Source organism: Mustela putorius, unplaced genomic scaffold (genome assembly GCF_011764305.1).
Source record: "Mustela putorius furo isolate JIRA1106 unplaced genomic scaffold, ASM1176430v1.1 tig00001999_pilon_pilon_pilon, whole genome shotgun sequence".
Lineage (NCBI taxonomy): Eukaryota > Metazoa > Chordata > Mammalia > Carnivora > Mustelidae > Mustela > Mustela putorius.
Window position 1 is genome coordinate 239,307 of NW_025421923.1, and position 23,194 is coordinate 262,500.

Consider the following 23,194-nt stretch of genomic DNA (forward strand, 5'->3'; position numbering starts at 1 on the left):
CTGCGGTGGTGCCCATATGTCTGGCCTTTTACAAACCAAGTGACCGGCCTCAGCCTCCCGGCCCTGGACGGCCACATTCGCAAAGTTCGATCTCGCCAAGCCAGAGCAGTTTGCAAGCCCTTTCCAGTGGCAACCCTCCTGACGTTTGGATTCGGCCAGGAGGTGAAAAGCAGAAGCAATTGCCTGTCACTAAGCAGGGCCGCGGGCTGGGGGCTCCGGGGGCTGGAGAAGGACTTTTCAGAGTTCAAGGTCGCCGTGGCGCGGGGCGGCTCCCGCAAGCGCGGGGCTACCGCGCCGCCGCCGCCAGCCTCCGCGGGGACTTATCTTTGGTCTTCATTGATTCCCCTTGCAAGAGCGCAGCAGAATCCCGACCAGCCGCACCAGCCCCGGCGAACCAGAGCATGTTAATCTATTTATATGGATTATTACAGAGGAACAGCGGACGTTGAGTCACCAAAACCTTTGCTTCAAAAGACCATTTCTAAGCACTTTCGGAGGAGGCAGGCTCCGGGAGCATAAACTGGGCTACCCGGTAAAGAGCGACTGCTTTTCGAACGCTCCGAACTCCAGCTAAGTCTCCGGGACCGCGCAGAAAGCAGTGAAAAGAAATGCTTGGGGAAGATCCTAGTCTAGACACACGCGCGCGCGCGCACGCACACACACACAAACACACACACGCACGCAAAATTCGTGCGGAGACGGCACCAAACTTCTGACATGACGAGAGTACGGCAAACTTACACACTTGGACGTCCCAGGTCCCCCGCCTTCCCCGCTGCACACCCGCCCCCCCCCCCCCGCACACGCCAGACCAGAGGCAGCGCTCCCCTCCCCGCTCCTCCCCTCCCCTCTCGTCACCCAAGCCCAGTGCCACAATCCTCCTCCCCGAAAAGTCCAGTCCAATCAGCTGCCTGCCAACCCCTGAAATGCCGCGCTCTGATTGGCTGGCCGTCTCTAAGGTGAGGAGCAGTAGTTATTAAAGAGCCCCGCGGCTGGGAGTCCGAGAGCTGAGAGCGGAGCTTGAAACTCACTGGAAACTTCAGTGGCGCCGCGACTTGCCAGTTTCACTCCAGGAACTTTTCTTTGCAGGAGGAGAAGAGAAGGGGTGCAAGCGCCCCGCTTTTGCTCTCTTTCTTCCCCTCCTCCTCCTCCTCTCCAATTCGCCTTCCCCCACTTGGAGCGGGCAGCTGCGGGCTGGCCACCGCGCGCCTTCCCAAGTGCTCGCTGCCGCAGCCGGGTGACGCGCCAGGCTCCCCGGGAGCCGCTCGCTCCGCGTCCGGGCAGCCGAGGGGAGAGGAGCCCGCGCCTCGAGTCCCCGAGCCGCCGCGGCTTCTCGCCTTTCCCGGCCACCCGCCCCCTGCCCCGGGCCCGCGTATGAATCTCCTGGACCCCTTCATGAAGATGACCGACGAGCAGGAGAAGGGCCTGTCCGGCGCCCCCAGCCCCACCATGTCCGAGGACTCGGCGGGCTCGCCCTGCCCTTCGGGCTCCGGCTCGGACACCGAGAACACGCGGCCCCAGGAGAACACGTTCCCTAAGGGCGAGCCGGACCTGAAGAAGGAGAGCGAGGAGGACAAGTTCCCCGTGTGCATCCGCGAGGCGGTCAGCCAGGTGCTCAAGGGCTACGACTGGACGCTGGTGCCCATGCCGGTGCGCGTCAACGGCTCGAGCAAGAACAAGCCGCACGTCAAGCGGCCCATGAACGCCTTCATGGTGTGGGCGCAGGCGGCGCGCAGGAAGCTCGCCGACCAGTACCCGCACCTGCACAACGCCGAGCTCAGCAAGACGCTGGGCAAGCTCTGGAGGTAGGGCCGGCGCGGCAGGGTGGGCTCCGCGGCGGCGGGGGTGGGGGGCGCTGGCCGGGACACTCTCGCGCCCCGCCTCCCAGCAGGAGGGAGTTGCCGGTCCCGGAGCCCGCGGGCTGCGGCGGCGGGGGGGGGGGGCTGGGGGGGCAGGTTGGGGGCGGGGGGAGGACGAAGTGTAACTTGGCTCAGAGTTTGACAAAGTTCTTGGATTGCTCTCAGGGGGGGAAGGGAGGGAGGCGGGGGGTGCGGAGGGGAAGGGGACAGAGAGAGCCAGAGGGTGGGAGAAGACTGTGGGAGGGGGCTGCCAGCCCTATCTCCCGTCGCTGTGAAGTTCGATCCCAAGTTGGGGGTTGGGTGAGAAGTGAAGTTTGTCCCTCTTTCGCTCCAACTGCGCTCTCTCATGTAGCCCTACAAACCAGGGAGATGGGATGGGGGGGGGGACTTCAAGGCCAGAGAAGACTCCAAGCAGGAATGGGGGGGGCTGGCTACTGCTGGAAATAGGTGAACGCGGCGGGGGGGGGGGGAGTGGCAGGAGGAGCTCCTTGACGATTAAGTGATTTTTGGAAAGCTTTTAAGGATGTTGGGGGCGGGGGGCGTTTTAGCTACAGTAGCAGAAGCACTTAGATCCCTAGCAGCGGAGAGCTATTTTCATCTCCAGGGTTTTCCAAAATAGAAGGAGCGAGGGCGGGGCGGGGAGTGACGGCTCAGGTCCGACTAAAAGAACCGAGATTTATTTTTCCTTTTTTTTTTTTCTTCTCCTTTTCTTCTCTTTTTTTCTTTTCTTGCTTTTTCTTTTCTTCTTTCTTTCTTTTTTAACTTAAAAGTTAGGAGTTGCGGCAGGGGCTGGAAAGCAGGGAGGAGGGAGGAAGGGGTTGTGTGCGCAGAAGCCGAGCGGTCGGGGTCACCTCCCCCTCCCGCCGACCTGACAGCTCGGCCCGTCTCACAGAACCCCCTCTGTTTCTCCCTGCGCCCCCTCCCCCGCCCCCAGACTGCTGAACGAGAGCGAGAAGCGGCCCTTCGTGGAGGAGGCGGAGCGGCTGCGCGTGCAGCACAAGAAGGACCACCCGGATTACAAGTACCAGCCGCGGCGGAGGAAGTCGGTGAAGAACGGCCAGGCGGAGGCCGAGGAGGCCACGGAGCAGACGCACATCTCCCCCAACGCCATCTTCAAGGCGCTGCAGGCGGACTCGCCCCACTCCTCCTCCGGCATGAGCGAGGTGCACTCCCCCGGGGAGCACTCCGGTGAGTCCCCCCCCCACAGGCCCAGCCAGACTGGGCCTCCCAGGGGCCCCACTGCACACCCCCAGGTCTCCACCGAGTAGGCTCCTCTTAGGGACTTTGCGCTCCCGGGAGAGGGAAAAACTACCCCTAGAGCCTAATCTTACCCCCCTCTCAGCCTAGGACCCCCGTGAAGTCCCTACACACACACACACACACACACACACACACACCTCAGTCTCTACATCCTAGCAGATTAATTTTTATTGCGAGGTAAAATGCCTTTACAGCTTTACAGAACTTCTTCCTCCTTCTCTCGCTCCACCACCCCAAAAGCACACACCGGGCTCTTCCACAAGTAGCAATCCGGTCCTCCCGACCCTCCGGGCCTCAGACCCTCCCTGCCCCCCATAAAAGGAGATCGCCGAATGTGTACTGGCGGGTTAATCATTTGGCGACTTATCTCGGGTGCTGCGCGCCTCCCGCGCGGTTGCGGGTCCTTCTGACACTTCAGCTCGGAGGGAGGATCCAAGGAGGGGTCCTAAGATTAGAGCCCTTGCACGGCCCCTGTTGACTCGACTGGGCTTCTTCTCTTTGATCGCCCGCAGGGCAATCCCAGGGCCCGCCGACGCCGCCCACCACCCCCAAAACCGACGTGCAGCCGGGCAAGGCTGACCTGAAGCGCGAGGGGCGCCCCCTGCCAGAGGGGGGCCGACAGCCCCCCATCGACTTCCGCGACGTGGACATCGGAGAGCTGAGCAGCGACGTCATCTCCAACATCGAGACCTTCGACGTCAACGAGTTCGACCAGTACCTGCCGCCCAATGGCCACCCGGGGGTGCCGGCCACGCACGGCCAGGTCACCTACACGGGCAGCTACGGCATCAGCAGCACGGCGGCGACCCCGGCGGGCGCGGGCCACGTGTGGATGTCCAAGCAGCAGGCGCCGCCACCGCCGCCGCCTCCGCCGCAGCAGCCCCCGCAGGCCCCGCAGGCCCCGCCCGCGCCCCCGCAGCCGGCGCCCCCGCCCCCGCAGCCGGCGCCCCCGCCGCCGCAGCCGGCGCACACGCTGACCCCGCTGAGCAGCGAGCCGGGCCAGTCGCAGCGAACGCACATCAAGACGGAGCAGCTGAGTCCCAGCCACTACAGCGAGCAGCAGCAGCACTCGCCGCAGCAGATCGCCTACAGCCCCTTCAACCTCCCGCACTACAGCCCCTCCTACCCGCCCATCACCCGCTCGCAGTACGACTACACAGACCACCAGAACTCCGGCTCCTACTACAGCCACGCGGCGGGCCAGGGCTCCGGCCTCTACTCGACCTTCACCTACATGAACCCCGCGCAGCGGCCCATGTACACCCCCATCGCCGACACCTCGGGGGTCCCCTCCATCCCGCAGACCCACAGCCCCCAGCACTGGGAACAGCCGGTCTACACACAGCTCACCAGACCTTGAGGAGGCCGCGTGTGATGATCCTTTAGGAAAAAAGCACCGAAGCAAGCAAGAACCCGCCACAATTTCCTTGGGACGATTTTTTTTTCCCCCTATTCTTTAAAGACATTTAAGCTAAAGGCAACTCGTACCCAGATTCCCAGACGGAAACATCAGCTATCCGAACGCGTTCCCACCTTGTTGCAAAGCAAGTGGCCAGGCCACCCTCGTGGCCAGATGGACCCGGCGGAATCCCGGAGGACCCGAACTTGAAAACGGTCTTGGAAGCAAGCATGGAGGATCATGGAGAATAGTCGTATCACCAGTTTGCTCAGTCTCTCTGCCTGTTTGGACTTTGTAATTATTTTTTAGCAGTAATTAAAGAAAAAAGTCCTCTGTGAGGAATATTCTCTATTTTAAATATTTTTAGTATGTACTGTGTATGATTCATTACCATTTTGAGGGGATTTATACATATTTTTAGATAAAGAAATTAAATGCTCTTATTTTTCCAACAGCTAAACTACTTAGTTGAACAGTGTGCGCTAGCTTTTCCTGCAACCAGAATATTTTTGTACAGATGAGCTTTCTCTTACAAAAAAAAAACAAAAAAACAAAAAACAAAAAACAAAAAAAAAAGTGTGTGTGTTGTTGTATTAACATAAAAAAAAAACACGAATTTGTGTTATGTGATCAGTTTTGGGGGTTAGCTTTGCTTAATTCCTCAGGCTTTCTGATTCAAGGAGGAGCTGCCTTAGAAAGAAAAATAAAGGCCTTATTTTGCCAATAGGGAAGTAAACCATAGTCTAGAGAAGCATTTGGTAAGCTTTATCATATATATATTTTTTAAACAAGAGAAAATACCTTGAGCCTTAAAACCGTGCTGCTGGAAAATACTTGTACTCTGTGTTAGTGCATTTCCTTCCTCATTTGCTTGTTTGCTGCAATCTTAAAGAAGTGAAAACCAAGCAAAGGAGATGAAATCTGTTCTGGGAATGTTTCAGCAGCCAGTAAGTGCCCCAGCACACTGCCCCCTGGTTGCCTGCTCGAGCCCCATGTGGGACACAGATGCTAGAGCCTTCTCCCTTATGCCTTCACCTGTGCCTCTCCCAACACCAGCAGTGAACCTTCAAGACATTCCACGTGCTAAAATTATTTATTTTGTAAGGAGAGGTTTTCATTAAAAAAAAAATCTTTCTCTTTTTAAAAAATTTTTTGAAATTTTACCTTCCTTAAAATAGGTTGTTGGAGCCTTCCTCAAAGGGTATGGTCATCTGTTAAATTATGTTCTTAACTGTAACCAGTTTTTTTTTATTTATCTCTTTAATCTTTTTTATTATTATTAAAAGCAAGTTTCTTTGGATTTCTTGTCCTAGATTTGTGTAATATACATGCCTTTTTGTCTGTCCTTTTTTTTTTTCTTTGTTGTTTTGTTGAAAACAAACTGGAAACTTGTTTTTCTTTTTGTATAAATGAGAGGTTGCAAATGTAGTGTATCACTGAGTCTTTTTCAGTGTTTTTCTGCCACAGATCTTTGGGCTGCCTAAATTGTGTGTGTGTGTGTGTGTGTGTGTGTGTGTGTTGACACAAAACAAGGCTGGCATGTGTCATGGATAGTCCCCTGCATGTTCTCTTGGAGACAAGAAGGAAAGATTGGAGGGGAGAAGCCCAACAAGAGACCTGAATTCTTAATTCCTTCTGTGGCTGGAGAGTTCGAGGATTGCTTTTTAAAAAAGACAGCAAACTTTTTTTTTTTTTTAATTTAAAAAAAGATATATTAACAGTTTTAGAAATCAGTAGAATAAAATCTTAAAGCACTCTTATAATATGGCATCTTTCAATTTCTGTATAAAAGCAGATCTTTAAAAAAAAATATTTCTGTAACTTAAGAAACCTGGCATTTAAATCATATTTTGTCCTTAGGTAAGGTTTGGTTTGTGTTCGTGTTTTGTTTGTTTCCCTCCCCCAAACCTTTTGTTCCCTCTGTGAAACTCATCTTTTCCTTTTTTTTTCTTTTTTTTTTTTTGTATATTATTGTTTACAATAAATATACATTGCATTAAAAGGAAAGCGGCCCTGTGGACTGACTTACTCACCCCATTCTCCCCTTCAAAGGATGATTGGAAGAATTGAGGCACAAAAGAGATTGTTACACACCGATCACTGTGATGGTCTCAGGGTTGATGTTGCACTTTTGACTATCCCAAAATTGGCAGTGATGAAAAGACTGCGTCCCCAAAATCTACGTGGAAAAGTCTTGGAAAGCGTCCCCCTATTAGGTCACCTAGACCATTCCCTGTCCGTGGTTCCCCTCTTGGGCAAAATGTTTGTTGTGATATTAACAGCCTCATGCTTCAGGGCAAAAGCTATTTCCCTCTGAAACTCAGAGCGGAATATTAGACCTGAAATCAGTAGCTTGTCTGTAGACAGAATGCCAGAGGGGTGACTTGCCTGTCTCAATTCAATTGAGCAAACTTTCTATATTTTCATGGTCACATACCAACAAGGGGTGTCCATTTAGAAGGCAGAAGAAGCCAAAAGAGAAGTTTTCAAAGAGGACCAGAGGGAAGCCTGTTTTATTAACCCATTATATGTGATTCAGAGCCTCCCCGGTCTATCTGCAGGGACAATGGAAGGCGATTACCTTATTTTGCTCTTTCCTCCCAGTTAACTCATTCTGAGAAGTTGCAAAGCCCTGGTAGAAGTAATAAGACCTAATCCTGTTTTTCTTGGCCTGGGTGACATGGGAGTTTCCAGGATCAGAGAAACGTCCAGGTCATTTTTCATTAAACAGATGAAATCACTCCTTCCCTCCCACCCCCACACAGAGCCAACCCCCCCCAACCCCCACAGACACCCTGGCTGATTGGGGAAGTGTCTCTAAAGGAGTCAAGTCTCTTGTCATCTCAGGCTGGTTTGACTTCAGGGCCCCTGTCCCTGACCGTCCTCACCGGTATCCAGACTCTCCGGTATTACGCCACATTGTCTGTTTTGGCTTTTCTGGATTCCTGGCTTGGGTCCCACACCGGGATCATGGCAACCAGGAAAATGGTAGTTATCAAATCGAGACAACATTAGTGCTCGGTCTCCTTTGCAAATTCCTTCAACAGCGACTGAAGGCCTGGGATCTGCGAGGCGCTGCGCACATCTCCCCCTGCCCACCCCCACCCCCAGATGTCAGGTTCTGTTGCTGGCTTGTGCCACCGTGCCTGTTGGCTTAAGCTCAGAGTCTAGCCTCCATTCTTATAAAATCTCTATTGTTTTTCCCCCTGCCAACACTCTCAAAGTCCTTTTTAAAGCATCTGTGGTGTTCACCAATTTATATCCACGCTCATTCCCCCAAATCCCCTTATCTGTTAAACCCAACACGTACCACCCAGTCCCGACCACCGCTTCCCCTACCAAATCCATAATGTTCGCAAGATTGTTTTCTCTTCTCCTAGAAATGTGCTATTTTCCTCCGCGTATGACCTTCCACAGACCTTCAAGAGCCACAAGGCTCCGTTTGGGTTTAATCAGGGAGGGCAAGTGGCTTACTTTCCTATGCCTTGGTTTCCCCTTTTGTTAAAAACATTTATAATCTCTCCTCTTATAACATCCTTGCTAGTAGAGCGGTTTTTAGCAAGAAGCAGTCTGGCAATGGACTGCGTCCGAATCTTCTGGTCCACAAAGGACTCCTACTGCACCGTCATAAGAGGTAAACAGTAAACGGGTGTTCACAGGCTGGTTCTGATACACAGGAAAACACAAGGGACAATGGAGCCCAGAGAATTCCTCTGAGTCCCACCAACCCGCGTGCTCCAGATCGAGGCAAAGCCCAGCACCACCAGATTACAAAATATTTTAGAGGAATTTTTATTCTAAATCTAGAAACGCAGAGCTTATCACCCTGACAACAAGACGTTTATTCAAAACCTAGGAAAGAGTCCTCCTGAACCAAAAAGCTCATAATTCGATCCACGGTTATTTTGTTTATTTGTATTCAAAATAAAACCTGTTTATTTAAAATAAATAAATAAATAAATTTTTTATGATTAAAAAAAAAAAAAACTATCTCCAAAAAAGGCTTTAAAAAAGGGGAGGGGAACAAACATAAGGGAATAAAAACCTCACTTCGAATCCATCCTTCGGGCTATTGTGGAAATGGTGCTTACGGGTTATCTTGAGCTGTGTGTTTGAATTTCCCCCCTGAACTCCAGCCTACCCTTTCTTTTCCCTGATTTCTACACTGAACTTTTCTGAGGCCCTGCTGAGACACTTTGCAAATTAACTTAATTGATGAACTAGCATTATAGCAGAGAGAGATTCACCACAGATGCTCAATGAAGTGAGAGCCTCTGTCCTGGTCACTTGCCCAGACTCCTTGGAAGGCCCTGTATTTAAATCTAATATTTTAAAAACACATATATTGGGCGCCTGAGTAGCTCAGTTGGTTAAGCATCTGCCTTTGGCTCAGATCATGATCCCAGAGTCCTGAGATGGAGCCCTGCATCAGGCTCCCTGCTCAACGGGGAGACCGCTTCTCCCTCCTCCTCCTCCCTCCCCCCTCTTGTGCTCTCTTCCTCTCTCTCTCTCTCAAATAAATAAATACAATCTATAAAAATAAAAATATATATCCTTTTTTTCCAAAAGGGCGCCCCCTGCCACAGAACTATACAAGATCCTGACCCCACAAAACCTGGGTCTGCCCAAGACTGGAACTGTTGGCTGGCAAAACCACGACATCAGTGCATACAAGGTAGATCATTTTATTTCTATTCCCACCCGTGCCTGGCACATGGTCTGCTTATGGGACAGCAACGCGGACTCAGGGTCAGTGTCAGAGTCAGAGGACACATCGCTGGGAATCCCTGCCATGACACTCGAGCACGAGACCTTAAACCGTTATCTTAGCCCTCTGAGATGCAGGTGATTTTCATTTCTCAAATGAGATTATTTCACGGGCATCGTACAGGTTAAACGAAGTAAACCACGCAAGACTGCTAATTACCTGTCCTTCCTCGTTCCTTTACTTCTGACTCATTTCTATTTTTTTCCTATCTGACATCACCTCTTTTCTGCATTTTCTTAGCTTGTTCCGTGGACTCTTCGAGCCGACAAAGGTTTGCTGGGTTATCCCTTTGCCGTCATTCACAGACCAGACCTCTTTGACTCTGTATACCTGAAGAATTATTTCAGACCAAATACGATGTAGGGCTGGCAATGTCAGGTTCGGATCTATTCCAAATAACCAGGCAAAATTCAAGGCAATATGTACATTACTTCAAAGCTGCAGCTAGACACATCCCTGGAAATTTCAAAATTTTATACTGAATTTAATCCAATTACCATGATATCATGTCATCATATGCCACTTGAGGATGATTTCTGTTCCTCATTGTCCCCACAAACCTTTGCAATACATCTCCTGTGGGGCAGGACTCAGCAGTGGACAAGGACAGATGCGGCCCCTGCCCTCCGGGGGCTTACAATTTACAGTAGTAAAGCAAGGCATGCAGAAACCAATTGTACTTGGGTATTTTCTTGTTCACATGTGATGGAAAAAAATACAACCGATTAGGGCCAGTTGGGAGGCTCACCATCCAGGCAAAAGAAGATGGCAGTCTAGCCTTGGATGCAGACAGACTGGGTGGTTGATGGATCTGGCAATGAACTTAGTGAAAACTTTCCGTCCTCTTTCTCTCCTAATCTCCACCCATTTTTCAGTCATGTGAATTTACTCTGACCCAATTTACCTAAAAGTGACCCCCCCCCCCGTTTTTACCTTAGTCGTTCCTTCCTGGCCCCCTACAATAACACTCTTAGTCTCTCGACCTCTCCACGAACCACACATTCGTGTATCACACAATTAATTCTCTTTTTTTCCAGAGGCCCCAGTCCCTGAAATATAAGAGGGTCTCTTGATCTCTAGAGGCTTGCTCAATGGACCCCACAGGTTTATGGAATCAGAAATGGGAGGTGTTTTAGTCTGGTTGTGTTCTCATTGAAAAAATTTTTTATGCAATATCTCAGCCATTGAACACTCTTCAGTCTCTTCTAGAATGCTTCCATTGATTGAGAACTCACTTTCCCTGTCCTGGAGATCTACCTACCTTCCTTCCTTCCTTCCTTTAAGAGAGAGAGAGAGCGATAGCATGGGGGAAGGGGCAGAGGGAGAGAGAGAATCTCAAGCAGACTTCCCACTGAGCACAGAACCTGATGCAAGCCTTGATCCCATGACCCTGAGATAATGACCTGAGCCAAAATCAAGAGTCAGCAGCCCAATCAACGGAGCTACCCAGGTGCCTGTCCAGGCGAGCTTTAACTGTGCAAAAGTCTTATCTCTACAGTCTCTACCAACAGTCCAAGGTGACCTGGCTCTACACCAACATGGTGGGAGACTTGTCTTTCTTTCAAACATAGCTCTTCAACTAGTTACACAGTTTTCAGGATTTGTTTGTTTGTTTGTTATTTTCCCACATGCTAAACATTTCCAATACATTTTACACATGACTTGGTCCCCAACTCTTCCCTACTTTGTCATTCTTCTGTGAATGTATTTAGCTTACTAACATGCCCCCAATTAATTCCAAGACCCCAAGTAGGGTTTGACTAGTACGAAAGATGAGTTGATTCATCCTTTTTGTAATCAGATATTTTTGTAATCAATTCATAATTTTATTAATTTAAATTAAAACTGTATTCATTGTTATGGTGGCCACAGTACCCAGTTATGTGATAGTGAGATATTTCTCACCTATTCCATAATTGTACAACTGAGTTTTGAACTTAATTACCAAGCTTTACATTCATCTCTGTCTTGACTGGACTGTGATATATACAGGCTCCATGGAAGGAGAACGAGGAAAAGGGTTTTACATCATTGGCCCCTCACTTTTCCAGGCACCGTGACAGATGTTTCATATATATATGATCTCATTTGATCCACTTGATAACCCATAGAGATAGGCGTTATTATTACATTTTTATTAAGGAGGCAACTGAGGTTCAGAGAGATTAAACAATTAACCTAAGGTCCTGTAACTAATAAAAAGCCTCAGACAACTACCACTGACTCCTCCCCAAACCACTACGTGCTCCCACCTACTGAATCTTCAGTTTTCAAAAGAAAATTTGAAATAGAGTTTATAATGGGAAAAAAAAGAATAAACCCTTGTGTTGTAAATCATTTTATAGGGAATCTCTTTAGGGAAAAAATCTGACCAAAGACCCCACCCCCACCCCACCTCCTGCTCAATACCTTGCAATGCCTTCCTATTCACTTAGAATACAATCCAAAAATCTCTACCAGAGGATCCCCCAGGGGTTTGCAGCTATAGCCCACAGACCAACTCCAGTCCTCACCTATTGTTGCCAATAAAGCTTTATTGGAACACAGGCACATTCATTAGCTTATAGATCATGTATGCTGCTTTCTTGTTATGACGGCACTATTGAGCCATTGGAATAGAGATCAGGATCTACAAAGCCTAAAATATTTACCAGCTGATCCTTTACTCACTCTCTCCCTACACACTCTAGCCCTTGCCCATTTCTGTGACCTGGTCTCTTGCCATGACTCTCCTTATTCTCTGTGACCCCACCCCTCAGCCCTCCATTCACAAATCTGTCAAGCTCTTTGCCACTTAATGGCCTTTGCACCTGCTCATTCCTTGGCTTGAAGCACCCTTTCCTCATCCCCATTTTTCCCTTTCCATCTTTCAGATCTCAGCTCAAATGTCATCTTCTCCACGGGACCTGGCTACCCTAGATCGAATGGTCCACATGCTGTCACTCCAGTCACTCTCCCATTATCCTCTCTACCCTGGTAACACCATCACTTTCTGAAAGCATCTTTGCCATTTGTGTCCATCACCTTTGACTAAGGCTTTGAACTTGGTGTGTGGGCTTTTTTAAAAAAAAAAAAAAGATTTTTATTTTTAAGTGATCTCCATACCCAACACGGGGCTTGAACTCACAACCCTGAGATCCAGAGTTGCCTGCTCTACTGATGGAACCAGCCAGGTGCCCCTGAACTTTGTCTTATTCCCAACTTACCTCTGGTATCCAGAAAAGTGTTTGATGCATAATAGGAGCTCAGCTTATTGATGCGTTTGTTGGTAGAGTAAGCTGCTTTTATTCCCCCAGATCCTCAAGTGGGAATTGAGTATTAGGGGTTAAGAAGCAAAAAAGTCACCAATTCTTCTGTAATTAAATGATCAATGAAGTGAACACGTGATGAACATTCAGCTAGGAGCTAGGGACTCCAAAACTAATAAGATAAGGAGCTCGCGAGAAAAAGGATGGAAGAAAAGTAATTAAACCAACAATAGTGTCGAGGGTTGAGCTTAAGGTGTACACGGAACACAGGAAAAATACAGAAGATGCAAGGCAGAGAGAGCCTTCTGGAGGGAGGGGAAGGGGGCTAGCTGCAGGAAGATATTTCAGGCACAGAGAAGGGACAGAGTAGGAATGAGGGGACTCAAAACAGGTTCATGCTTCGGGGCCACCACGGCTTGGTTGGGTGCAACCAGGGTCAGACGTGAGAAGGTAAAGTGGCGGAGAATTAGTTGAGACAGAAGCAGGGGTAGAACCACAGAGAATTTTAGGAAGATTTTAAGCAGGATAACGACAAGAGCCATTGTGTGCTAATAAGAGGACATCCCCTCCCCTCCCCCTGCACTCAGCTCCCTCCAAGCCAGACTTTTGATGTCACTGTTTTAATCCAGAAACAGGGATTGTTTCCTCTTGGAATCTCTTGTCTAGTCCACTGCGGAGGACGTGAAAACCTGAGGTAAGGCTACGGCACGGAGGATGGCTGTGAGGAGACTCGAGAGGTAGAAGCGGGGTTTGAGAACGGGTGGGATGTAGACCGAGAAAGTGGGGCCGAGCATGAGCCCTACCTTCTCTCTTTGGGGACCTGGTGAGAGGAGGTGCCATTGAACACATGGCCAAACACAGGTGCATGCCCAGCGGGCATTGAATACGTGTGTAACCTCCAATACGAAGCAAGCATAGCATGTGGGATGTGACCAAAATGCAACTCTTTTACTGTCTCTGTAGGCTTTATTCGGAGCTGGGGTCTTCCCTTGGCCCTGAGTCATCAAGGGGGGTGGGATTGGGGCTGAGGGAAAAGAGGCCATGATCTGTCCCAACATTCTCAGAAAATACAAAGTCCTTCAGTGATATAGTTACAAAATAATAAACACTTTTCAAGGTCCCCTTTCAGTCATTGAAATGCCCCATTCCAGGAAATACCTAAATTGATTTAAAATTTTATCTTCTGGGGCGCCTGGGTAGCTCAGTGGGTTAAAGCCTCTGCCTTCGGCTCAGGTCATGGTCCAAGGGTCCTGGCATCAAGCCCCACATTAGGCTCTCTGCTCAGCAGGGAGCCTGCTTCCTCCTCTCTCTCTCTGTCTGCCTCTCTGCCTACTTGTGATCTCTGTCTGTCAAATAAACAAATAAAATCTTTTTTAAAAAAATTTATCTTCTTCCTTCCTCACCTCATGATTGCTTCAGGATGGAGAACCATACTTAGGGAAAGCGTGGTCCTCCCCTTCTCTGCCCCCCTCCCACGGGCTAGCTGCTGTTCCCTGTCTGCCCGACAGAGTCCCAGGAGATGGGATAAACAGGGGAGGAAAGAGAAAGAAACATTTATGGGGACGGCGCCCCATGTCGGGTCCCGGCAGGTGGTCAAAGCTGGCATCCCTGGTGGGGCAGGCACTTGATCAGAGCTGACATTTTCCCCTGGGCCACCTTCAGGATGTCTCCTTTGTGTGACTGTCTTGATTCAGGCGCGTATCTTCTTACTCAGACTGGTGGTTTTCAACTCCTATCCCACTCAGCATCCTCTGAACACCTACCTGCAGCCTCTTTCTGTGAGGTCTCGCCCCCGCAGATGGCTCTGTGAGACAGGAACCACGAAGCGCCCCTGCTTGCTCTCCGGTCCAGGGAACCACACAGGGTGAGTGGGGAGAAATCGCTGAGCCAGGAGAAGTCACCGCTGCTCACATCCTACCTGACTTACCTAGACGCGTGAGTCAGCCACCGGGGCTCTGTGATTCTTGGCTGTATGAAGGGATTTCCGAGCTTTGTGTGTAGCATCTTTTAAAGCCCCATTTGCGAACTTGAAGAGAGTGGATAACACTAGGGTGTGCCCCCAAGGAAGCAAGGGTGAGCACGGAGAGCACGGGAACTCCCCGGAAAGCATCCTTCACAGATTTCCTCTTCTTTTTCTGTCTCTGACCCTCCCTTATTTTACTGAGGTACAGAATGAAAACAAAAAACCTTCCATACAGTGAAATGCATGGATCTGAAGGGTGTACCTCTGCACTCTCTGGTAAGTGTATACATCTGAGCCACAACCACCCCAACCAAATTAGAGAACGTGGCCATCACCCCCGGAGAACGTAGCCATCAACCCCAGTCAATCCCCAACACCCATGGACAACCACAGGTCAGATCTCTATCTCCACAGATCAGATCTGCTTCTTCTTGAACTTGACATAAATGAATTATATAATGTATACTTATTTATATTTCGTTTCTTTTTTTTTTCCTTTTTTTAAAAGATTTTTTTTTTTATTTATTTGACAGATCACAAGTAGGCAGAGAGGCAGGCAGAGTGGGAGGCTGCGGGGGAAGCAGACTCCCTGCTGAGCAGAGACCCCCCCACCCCGATTCGGGGCTCAATCCCAAGACCCTGGGATTATGACCTGAGCCGAAGGCAGAGGCTTTAACCACTGAGCCACCGAGGTGCCCCATACCTGGTTTCTTAGGTTCATCACAATTCTATTCTATTTCTCTGAAGTCCATCAATGTTTTATGTGTCAATAGTTGACTCTTCTCTTGCTGAATCGCACTCCCTTGTGTAAATGTACAACAATGAGTCCATCCATTTTCCTACTGATGGACATTTGGATTTTGTCTGGTTTGAGATGACTGCAAATAGGGCTGATAGAAATCTCTCTTGGGCAAATACCTTGAAATGTTTTGGCTGGGTCATAGGACAGATAAATGCTCAACTTCGTAAGTACCTGCCAAACCATTTTTTCTAGGTGCGTAAATCCTTATGTATTCCCATATGAAAGAGGCTTCCAGTTCCTCTATGTCAATGACAACATTTGTTGTCAGATTTTTGCATTTTGAGACCTGTTTTCGTGAAATGATATTTTGTGCTTTTACTTTGCATTTCCAGTGACCCCTCTTCCTTGATGGTCTCTGTCATTCTCTTGCACTTTCTTCTGCATTATAGAATTAATGTGATGTCAGATCTGATGACCCACTTTACTCATTTAGAACCCAGATGTTTCTTTCCTTCCTTTGAAAAACAAATGAATATCCAAGATATCCATTTTACTTAGGGTTTTTTTAAAGATTTATTTATTTATTTTAGGAAGTGGGGAGGGGCAGAGGGAGAGGAAGAGAAGCAGTGCTCCCCGCTCCTGAGCATAGAGACGAACAAACTCAGGGCTCCACTCGGGGCTAGATCTCAGGACTCTGAGATCATGACCTGAGCCAAAATCAGGAATCCTATGCCCAACCAACTGAGCCACCCAGACACCCCATGACTTTTCATTTTGCAGCTTCCTTAGAACTGTATGAATGCAGCTAGAACCATGTACAGCGTGCCAAGTACTGTGGGCAGTGCGGGTGACTGATCGTACTGGCCCTCTGTGTCTAGCTGCAGACAAATAAGGCTGGGAATCTAGGACTCTCTAATAGGAGACACGCAGCTCCATTATGGGCAGCTTGGGAGACAGAGGAAGTCAGGATAATGGAAGGGAATGTTAAAGTCCAAGTAAACATCTGAACTTCTAGGTCATGCTTCTTCAAGTTACCCTAAATTCTCGCACTTGTGGGGACCCACATCTGTACAGCTAAAGGACGTTGTAGAAAGATCATATTTGTGGGGCTTTTGCACTTTATGGCTTTAAGCCTCTAGAAAGAGTAAGATCTGCTCTTCTTCTGGGTGTCTCATCTCTGTAAGTTTGGGGGGCTAGAAAAGGGAATGCTTCTTCTAGGGCCCCCAAAGCAGAGACGGAGGAAGGAGTCTGGAGCTTCATTTCCCTCTATGCCTGAGGCCCCTAAATCCCAGACTGGTCATGCCTTTGTCCCATCTCCCAGCCAAACAGAACCACCTCTCTCCAGAGCCAATTTTGAAAGTCCCTGAAATTTCTGAAGCCCTCACTGAACATGAGCACACACATCTGACCTCTGCGTTGATTTCATCACCCAGCTGGCCCCTGTCTGAACCCCAGCCTCCATGGAGAATTCTTGAAATCCATCCTATTCTCCACCTGCAGCTGTTTTCTGGGATTTCAAAAAAAAAAAAAAAATGATATGGCATTTTTAAGTCTCCCCAATGCCCGCGCTCCCAGATTCCCCTATTCCCACCCAGGCTCTTGCACGTCTGATTTTCATCTGTGTTATCTGGTCATTTCGACCCAGCCATAATGTAAGTGGTTAACTACCGAAAGCTAAGCCTGCACTCATGCCGGACAGCAAAATTAAGATGGCAGGAAAGTAACTTGAGCCAAGAGAGTATCAGAGACCAGCCATGACCAGTCACCGATCAATAGACATGAGGGCAAATGAAATTCAGCTGTCCAGGGAGAGGCCAACACCCACCGCTATTAATCAAAATAACCCTCATGGGCATAGAGTGTAGAAAGGACTGTCTTGCTCTGGTCTATTCCACCGCAATGCTCAAGAGGTCATAATCATTGAGACAACAAATGTTTCATGCTCGTCGACCACCTGACAGGCTCCACGCTGGAAGCTGGTGGCACAGAGAGACCCCACACCTCGTAAGGAGAGACCGGCATTAACAAGTAATTTTAATAAATTATGGAGTTATGTTTCTGGATTAAATGTAGTCCAGGGAGTTAAGTGAATAAAGAGCTTATAGTCAGGTGTGCCTTAGTCTCTAAAATTCATCATCTGAACATGTCTTGCTCTTAAACCCCAAAAGAAAAAGAAAAGATTATTTCATAAATAAATAAACTGATTACCTAGAAAGAAATAACCATAGCCTGATTTGTAGATTCTTGCCCCGCCCCTTCCATTTGATTAGCATCTCAATGGCCCCGCCTGGCCAGGTTATACTTGCTTACAAGTCTAGTGGTTTCACTGAAGCTGTCCTTACCATTCGATTATTGATGGCGGGCAGTGGGGATGGGCTGGCCAAGTCCTCCCTTTCCCAGAATCTCTTGTCTTTTCTGATGTGACATCTACCCTCTTTCTCCGAGCGGCCACATTCTTCACACGTGATTTCTCAGAGCTCCCCAGCCCAAAAGTCCCCCCGGAGGAAGAGTCCAATGGCTTTTGAAAGGGAGCCAATGATTCGGTCTTGTCCTTCCTGCTCATTCGCTGTAACGTACCGGGCCGTCGTGGACAGAAACGGTTCGGGGTCTTAACCTGCTGGGTGACTTGATGTGCCGAGCGCCTGACAAAAACCAGGTTTACGCAAAGCTGACGTAACCAGATTTCTCTGGAATGTATGCGAGATTGAAAGAAAGAACAGACCCCAGCAACAACGAGGAGGTCTGCTTGCGGATTCGTCCCTCTGATCTGTAGCAGATAATTCGGTCTCCGTCCTGCACTGTGACTCTGAGAGTGGAGAGGGTGGAGGGGGCAGGGACCCCATCTCCGCCGAGGACACCCTTCTCGGGGATGCCCGCCCTGCCTGGGAGAAGGCTCTGGACAGACTGAAACCCACCCCCAGTCAGGGACCCACCCCGCAAGCTGCTGATGTCTTGCCACAGCTGTTTCCGTGTTTTATTACGATTTTCTCCGCCTTTCATTTTTCAGGCCAAGGAGAAACTCAGGGGGCCCATCTGTTTCTCTCTTGCCCTTTTCCCTGTTCCCAGAAGCAAAGCTCACACATGCCTGTGCGCGCGAGCACACCCCACACCAGGCCACCACAGGCTGCTCTCGGGACAGCGAGGGGCAGGAACCAGAAGTGAACCCCACCCACCCATCCGCACCCCAGGGACCTGCAGTGAGAGGCCGTGTGAGGAGAGAGGAGGGGGCCCTCTCAGACAGCTGGGAAGGAAGAATAAATGGTGACAAGGGCAGCAGCTATGGGAGCGAAACCTCGTCAAAGCAGCAGGTTTCCTCCCGAGGAGAACATGGTTTTGTTTTTTGTTTTTACTTAAACTCTCCTACTTAAAAAACAAAACAAAACAGGCCTCGTGGTGTAGATTCACTCTCTCGTCCAGAAAGCCTAAGAGAAGCGATCCCATCGGGCTTAGGACGAGTTAGAAACAAATTAAAAGAGTAACTTCCTCATCGGATGGAACAAAATATTGTCCTTTCTAAAGAGAACAACACTATGAAAGCCAGCCAAAGCCCCACTCCCCCCGCCAAGGGCCCAAGGATGATGCTAGGCCTTGGGGGACACTGTCATATTTAAGTTCTAGACTTCAGGACCACCCTCTGCTTCCTTCGGGGGCACCAGTAGGTCTGCACGTCCTGTTGGTTCTTTCTCGCCAGCGGGTCCCTCCACAGCCACCATCCAGGAAAAGCTGGTGCAGCCCTAGTAGATATTGGTACAAGTGTCTTCTTCCTTCTGCTGTCATCAGAGTTTTCTAGAGCACCGTTCTTGGGTCTCTGGATTGTCCAAGAAGCTACAACACTAGACCCTAAGGACCACCCTGAGCCAAGCAAGCCAGACTCTAGGTTCTTTTTCAACCTCAGGTTCCCCCCCCCCCCCCGCCCTCCGCCACCCCCATGAATCCTTCCCCATTTGTCTTTCTGGGTAATCTGTCCCACACCCCATCCCATTGCTGGGCCCCTCGTCCTTGGAGGGCAGCGATTCTCAACCTCTGTACTTTGGGCATCACCTTGCTGGGCTCTCTGGCGCACGGTAGGCAGGTTGGCAGCCTCCCTGTCTTTTAGCCACTCCCCCGTGGTGGGTGGCATCCGGTTCCAGCTGTGACCATGTATAATCGCCTCTAGATATTCCCAAATGTCCGCTGGGGAAACAAAGTTGCTCTGGTTGAGAACCGTTGCTGTGGGTCTCTGTTCCCACAGTTCTTGGGCTGGAGCATACTGCTACTTCCTCGCCTTACTAGAATTCTGAAGACTTAAATCATCTCCTCCAAAGACCGTGAATGAGCGAGCCTCGGCTGAGCTGATCTTGGCCGTGCATGTTCCCTCACTACCTTCCTAAGTCCCAGATATGTACCTGTGCTTTACTTTGTCAATGCTTCCCCCACTGTTTTATAGGGGTTTGTCTCATTTAGAGCAATTGCTTTCAAGCTTCTGGAGAACCAGAGTTGTGCCTTCCTCTTTTTTCCAGGCATCACCTGTAGCTCTTAGCAATGAATACAGCATTCCGCTCATCACAGAGTAGCTGGCACCTAGTGATCCCTGAAATCTCTGTGACAGGAAGGACAGGAGTGAAGGAAAGGAGAGTGAGAGGAAAGATTTTAATAAAGCTCCTTATAGATGGAAGAATGAGTGGTATTTCTTAATTATTTCTTCATGATCTCTGTCTCTGCCCAAATATTTCTTTGTCCCTCTACTGGCACTTGCTTCCCCAATCACTGAAATCATATCTGAAACCTGAAGTCTGGGTAGCCCCGGCTTTGGGCCTGGATGCCAATAGGACACTGTTTGTTTCCTGCTTAATAATAACTTCCATCTCAAAAACCTCCTGAAAGGCACGGTCTTCACTCCAGAGCTTTGGGGTCTGTACAGAGCTTTGTAGCTCTGTTCTGGTTTTCCACTGGGGCGTGCTCACTCGGGCCTTGGGTCTCACCAGTGTCAAGTGTGAAGAACTTCCAGGTGGAGGAGAGGAGAAGCTGTGGGACGCATGAAAACACTGAGAAGCCAAGCTACCACAATGGGCAACGTCTGCCCACGCATCTCGCACAAGACATAATTGTGCGGGCTGGGCTTGGGGCAAGGTCGGGCTGAGCCGTAGGACCAGAGGGAGGAAGTGAGCCTGGAGAGAGAAGACGGAGTCGACTCACTGGTTTTTCCCAATAACTTCCAGGGTCATTTCAAAGAGCACATGAGATCATACATGGCACATTGTGTGGGACCAAGAGACGGGCTTCCGTCTCTCTTCGCCACTTCTCCACACCATGCTGTCCTACTAGCCTTCCAGGTCACCTAGCGCTCTGACTCCCATCTGTGTGTCTATGAAACCATAATCCCGAGCACAGACCTCATTACTCACCACAACGGTCTCACCACTCCTACCAACAGTTTCCCTGGCCCTCTCCTAGTTGCATGATAAAATTCAGAAACTCCCGAGCCTGTCCCTGTCCCTTGCCTTCCTCACCTCCGTCCCCTTGGTTACCTCTTTCCATTGCCCTAGCGTTTTCCCCAGCCTCAAGCTCTTGCCGCTTCCCTTGCTGGTTTCTGTTCGGCTCATGACCTCCTTCCACCCGGTTCCACCCATCTCAACAGCGTAGACCTTCCTGAGCCTTCCCGGCTTCACACTCCCACCCAAGGTAAAAGACCTTTCTTTCCCCCCAAACAGCAAAGCGTCTTGAAGGGACTGTTGTATTTGATCACACCTAAGATGCCACTGATTAAAAGACAAGACGTGTGTCTTCAAAAAATGAAACAAATATATGTTCTGAAAACGTGTCTTTCCTGTACAATTTAACCTGCATCACTGCTACTGTGTATGTGTCCTATTTCTGAGCTGTGATCTTTTTTCTTTTATTTATTTGTTTGACACAGAGAGAGAGAGAGCAAGCGAGCACAAGCAGAGGGAATGGCAGGCGAGGGAAAGGGAGAAGCTGACACCCTGCTGAGCAGAGAGCTTGACGAGGGGCTCCATCCCAGGACTCCGCGATCACTACCTGAGCAGAAGGCAGACACTTAACCGACTGAGCCACCCAGGCCTCCCCGAACTTCGATCTTCTTAACGGCGTGGCCTCCTAGTGGCCCACTTCTGTGCTCCTCCTCCATCCGAGCACAGACCCAAAGCCGTATTTACATGTAGAGGTGAATGTATCCAGATCTGTATACAACATGGGCAGTAAGGGGCGCCGGGGTGGCTCAGTGGGTTAAAGCCTCTGCCTTTGGCTCAGGTCATGATCTCAGGGTCCTGGAATCGAGCCCTGCATCCGGCTCTCTGCTCAGCAGGGAGTCTGCTTCCCTTCCTCTCTCTCTGCCTGCCTCTCCCCCTCCTTGAGATCTCTGTCTGTCAAATCAATAAATAAAAAATCTTTGAAATGGGCAGTAAGTACGCATCAATATTTCAGACGGCAACAATCCTGGTACAAACACCCAACTCCTTAGGTTTCGTAGTTAAAAATGTATACTTGCTTCTTTTAACGGCTCAACTCATCACACATCTCAAACTATTAACTTATATGGACAAAATATAGACATTCATACAAATGAATGAGGAAGAGCAAAAAAAAATTACAAACTATCAGAATGTATCGCACCAGAGCACCTGCTGAGTGTAGATGCTCTACAAACCCCGCCACCACCTCCCCCCCCCCCGCCCCGGACGGGGGCATTTTGCCCTGATGCTTGCATAGCCCCGGCAGGGAGGTGAGTGAGTTCTCAGATGAGCACCCATGTTCATCTCCGCGGGGTCGGGTCCCAGCCTGAGAGTGGCTGAGGAAGAATCTGAACCCACTCTATCTTGATGCCGGAATCTGAGCTCAAGAATTTCTAAACAACTGGTGGGCCTGGGTGGCTCTGTTGTTATGCATCTGCCTCCAGCTCAGGTCATGATCCCGGGGTCCTGGAATCGAGCCCCACATCCGGCTCCTTGCTCGGCGGGAAGCCTGCTTTCCCTCTCTCATTCCCCTTGCTGTCTTCTCTCTCTCTCTCTCTCAAATAAATAAATAAAATCTTTAAAAAAAAAAAAAAAAAGAATTTCGGGGCACCTGGGTGGCTTAGTGGGTTAAAGACTCTGCCTTCAGCTCAGGTCATGATCCCAGGATCCTGGGATCGAGCCCTGCATCAGGCTCTCTGCTCGGCAGGGAGCCTGCTTCCTCCTCTCTCTCTCTCTCTCTCTCTCTCTCTCTCTGCCTGTCTGCCTGTCTCTCTGCTTACTTGTGATCTCTGTCAAATGAATAAATAAAATCTTCAAAAAAAAATTTTCTAAATAACACCTAGTCTACCTCTCTCATCCAAGAAGCAGAATGTAGTCCCTCTCCTAGAGAAAAGCACACCTCACTGCCAGGCCAGCCAGCAGCTGCTCTCCTGCTCCTCAGGGAAGGAATCAAGTACCTCCGGAGAGGATTCCAAGGGAAGCCACAAGAGCCATGAGGAGACCCCTTGGACTCTCCTCCCTGCTCCGAGGGAGAAACCAGCAAGGACCTTCCCATTTTGTGCCCAGCCCTTGACCGGGAGTTTCCTGGGGGGAGGCCTGGCTCCTGCACGGGGGAGGCACTGGGGACCCTAGAGCAGAGACATCTGGTCAGCTGTGCTTGCTGCGGGTGAAGGTCCATTCTCGGGGGAAGGGGGCTCCATGGAATGAACTAGATTGTATGCATGGTTGGGGAAGGAAGGAGTAAAACTGGCTGAGCCCGTGAGCTGGGGAAGCCTTGAAAACTATGCTCCAAGCCACTGCCTTTTCTTATCTGCTCCGTGGGAGCAAATCATCACTACTCACACTGCGTGAGGTGGTTTCCCCTTAGCTGCTTCGCTGTGCTGGGGCTCCCAAGAAGAGCCCCCTCAGTTTTCACTACTAGGGCATGGAAGCTTTTCTTTTCACCTAGGAAAATGTCATGCAAGTGGTGAACATTTGCAGATGCGTAGAAATACGCGTGACCGT

The 23,194-nt window shown here is 49.6% G+C and overlaps 1 protein-coding gene across 1 annotated transcript; it reads left to right on the forward strand.

Moving 5' to 3' along the window:
* Window positions 1-985: 985 nt before the first annotated feature.
* On the forward strand, window positions 986-6,525 carry SOX9 (SRY-box transcription factor 9). Its single transcript, XM_045087978.1, has 3 exons — window positions 986-1,805; window positions 2,794-3,047; window positions 3,632-6,525. The coding sequence occupies exons 1-3, from the start codon at window positions 1,375-1,377 to the stop codon at window positions 4,477-4,479; spliced, it is 1,533 nt and encodes a 510-aa protein (XP_044943913.1). The 5' UTR covers window positions 986-1,374; the 3' UTR covers window positions 4,480-6,525.
* Window positions 6,526-23,194: the final 16,669 nt, after the last annotated feature.

Excerpts from the sequence above, each read along its gene's own strand:
- SOX9 (XM_045087978.1), top strand. The coding sequence starts at position 1,375 with ATGAATCTCCTGGACCCCTTCATGAAGATGACCGACGAGCAGGAGAAG. Across the intron at positions 1,806-2,793 it reads ACGCTGGGCAAGCTCTGGAG|ACTGCTGAACGAGAGCGAGA; the intron begins GTAGGGCCGGCG and ends CCCCGCCCCCAG. Across the intron at positions 3,048-3,631 it reads CTCCCCCGGGGAGCACTCCG|GGCAATCCCAGGGCCCGCCG; the intron begins GTGAGTCCCCCC and ends GATCGCCCGCAG.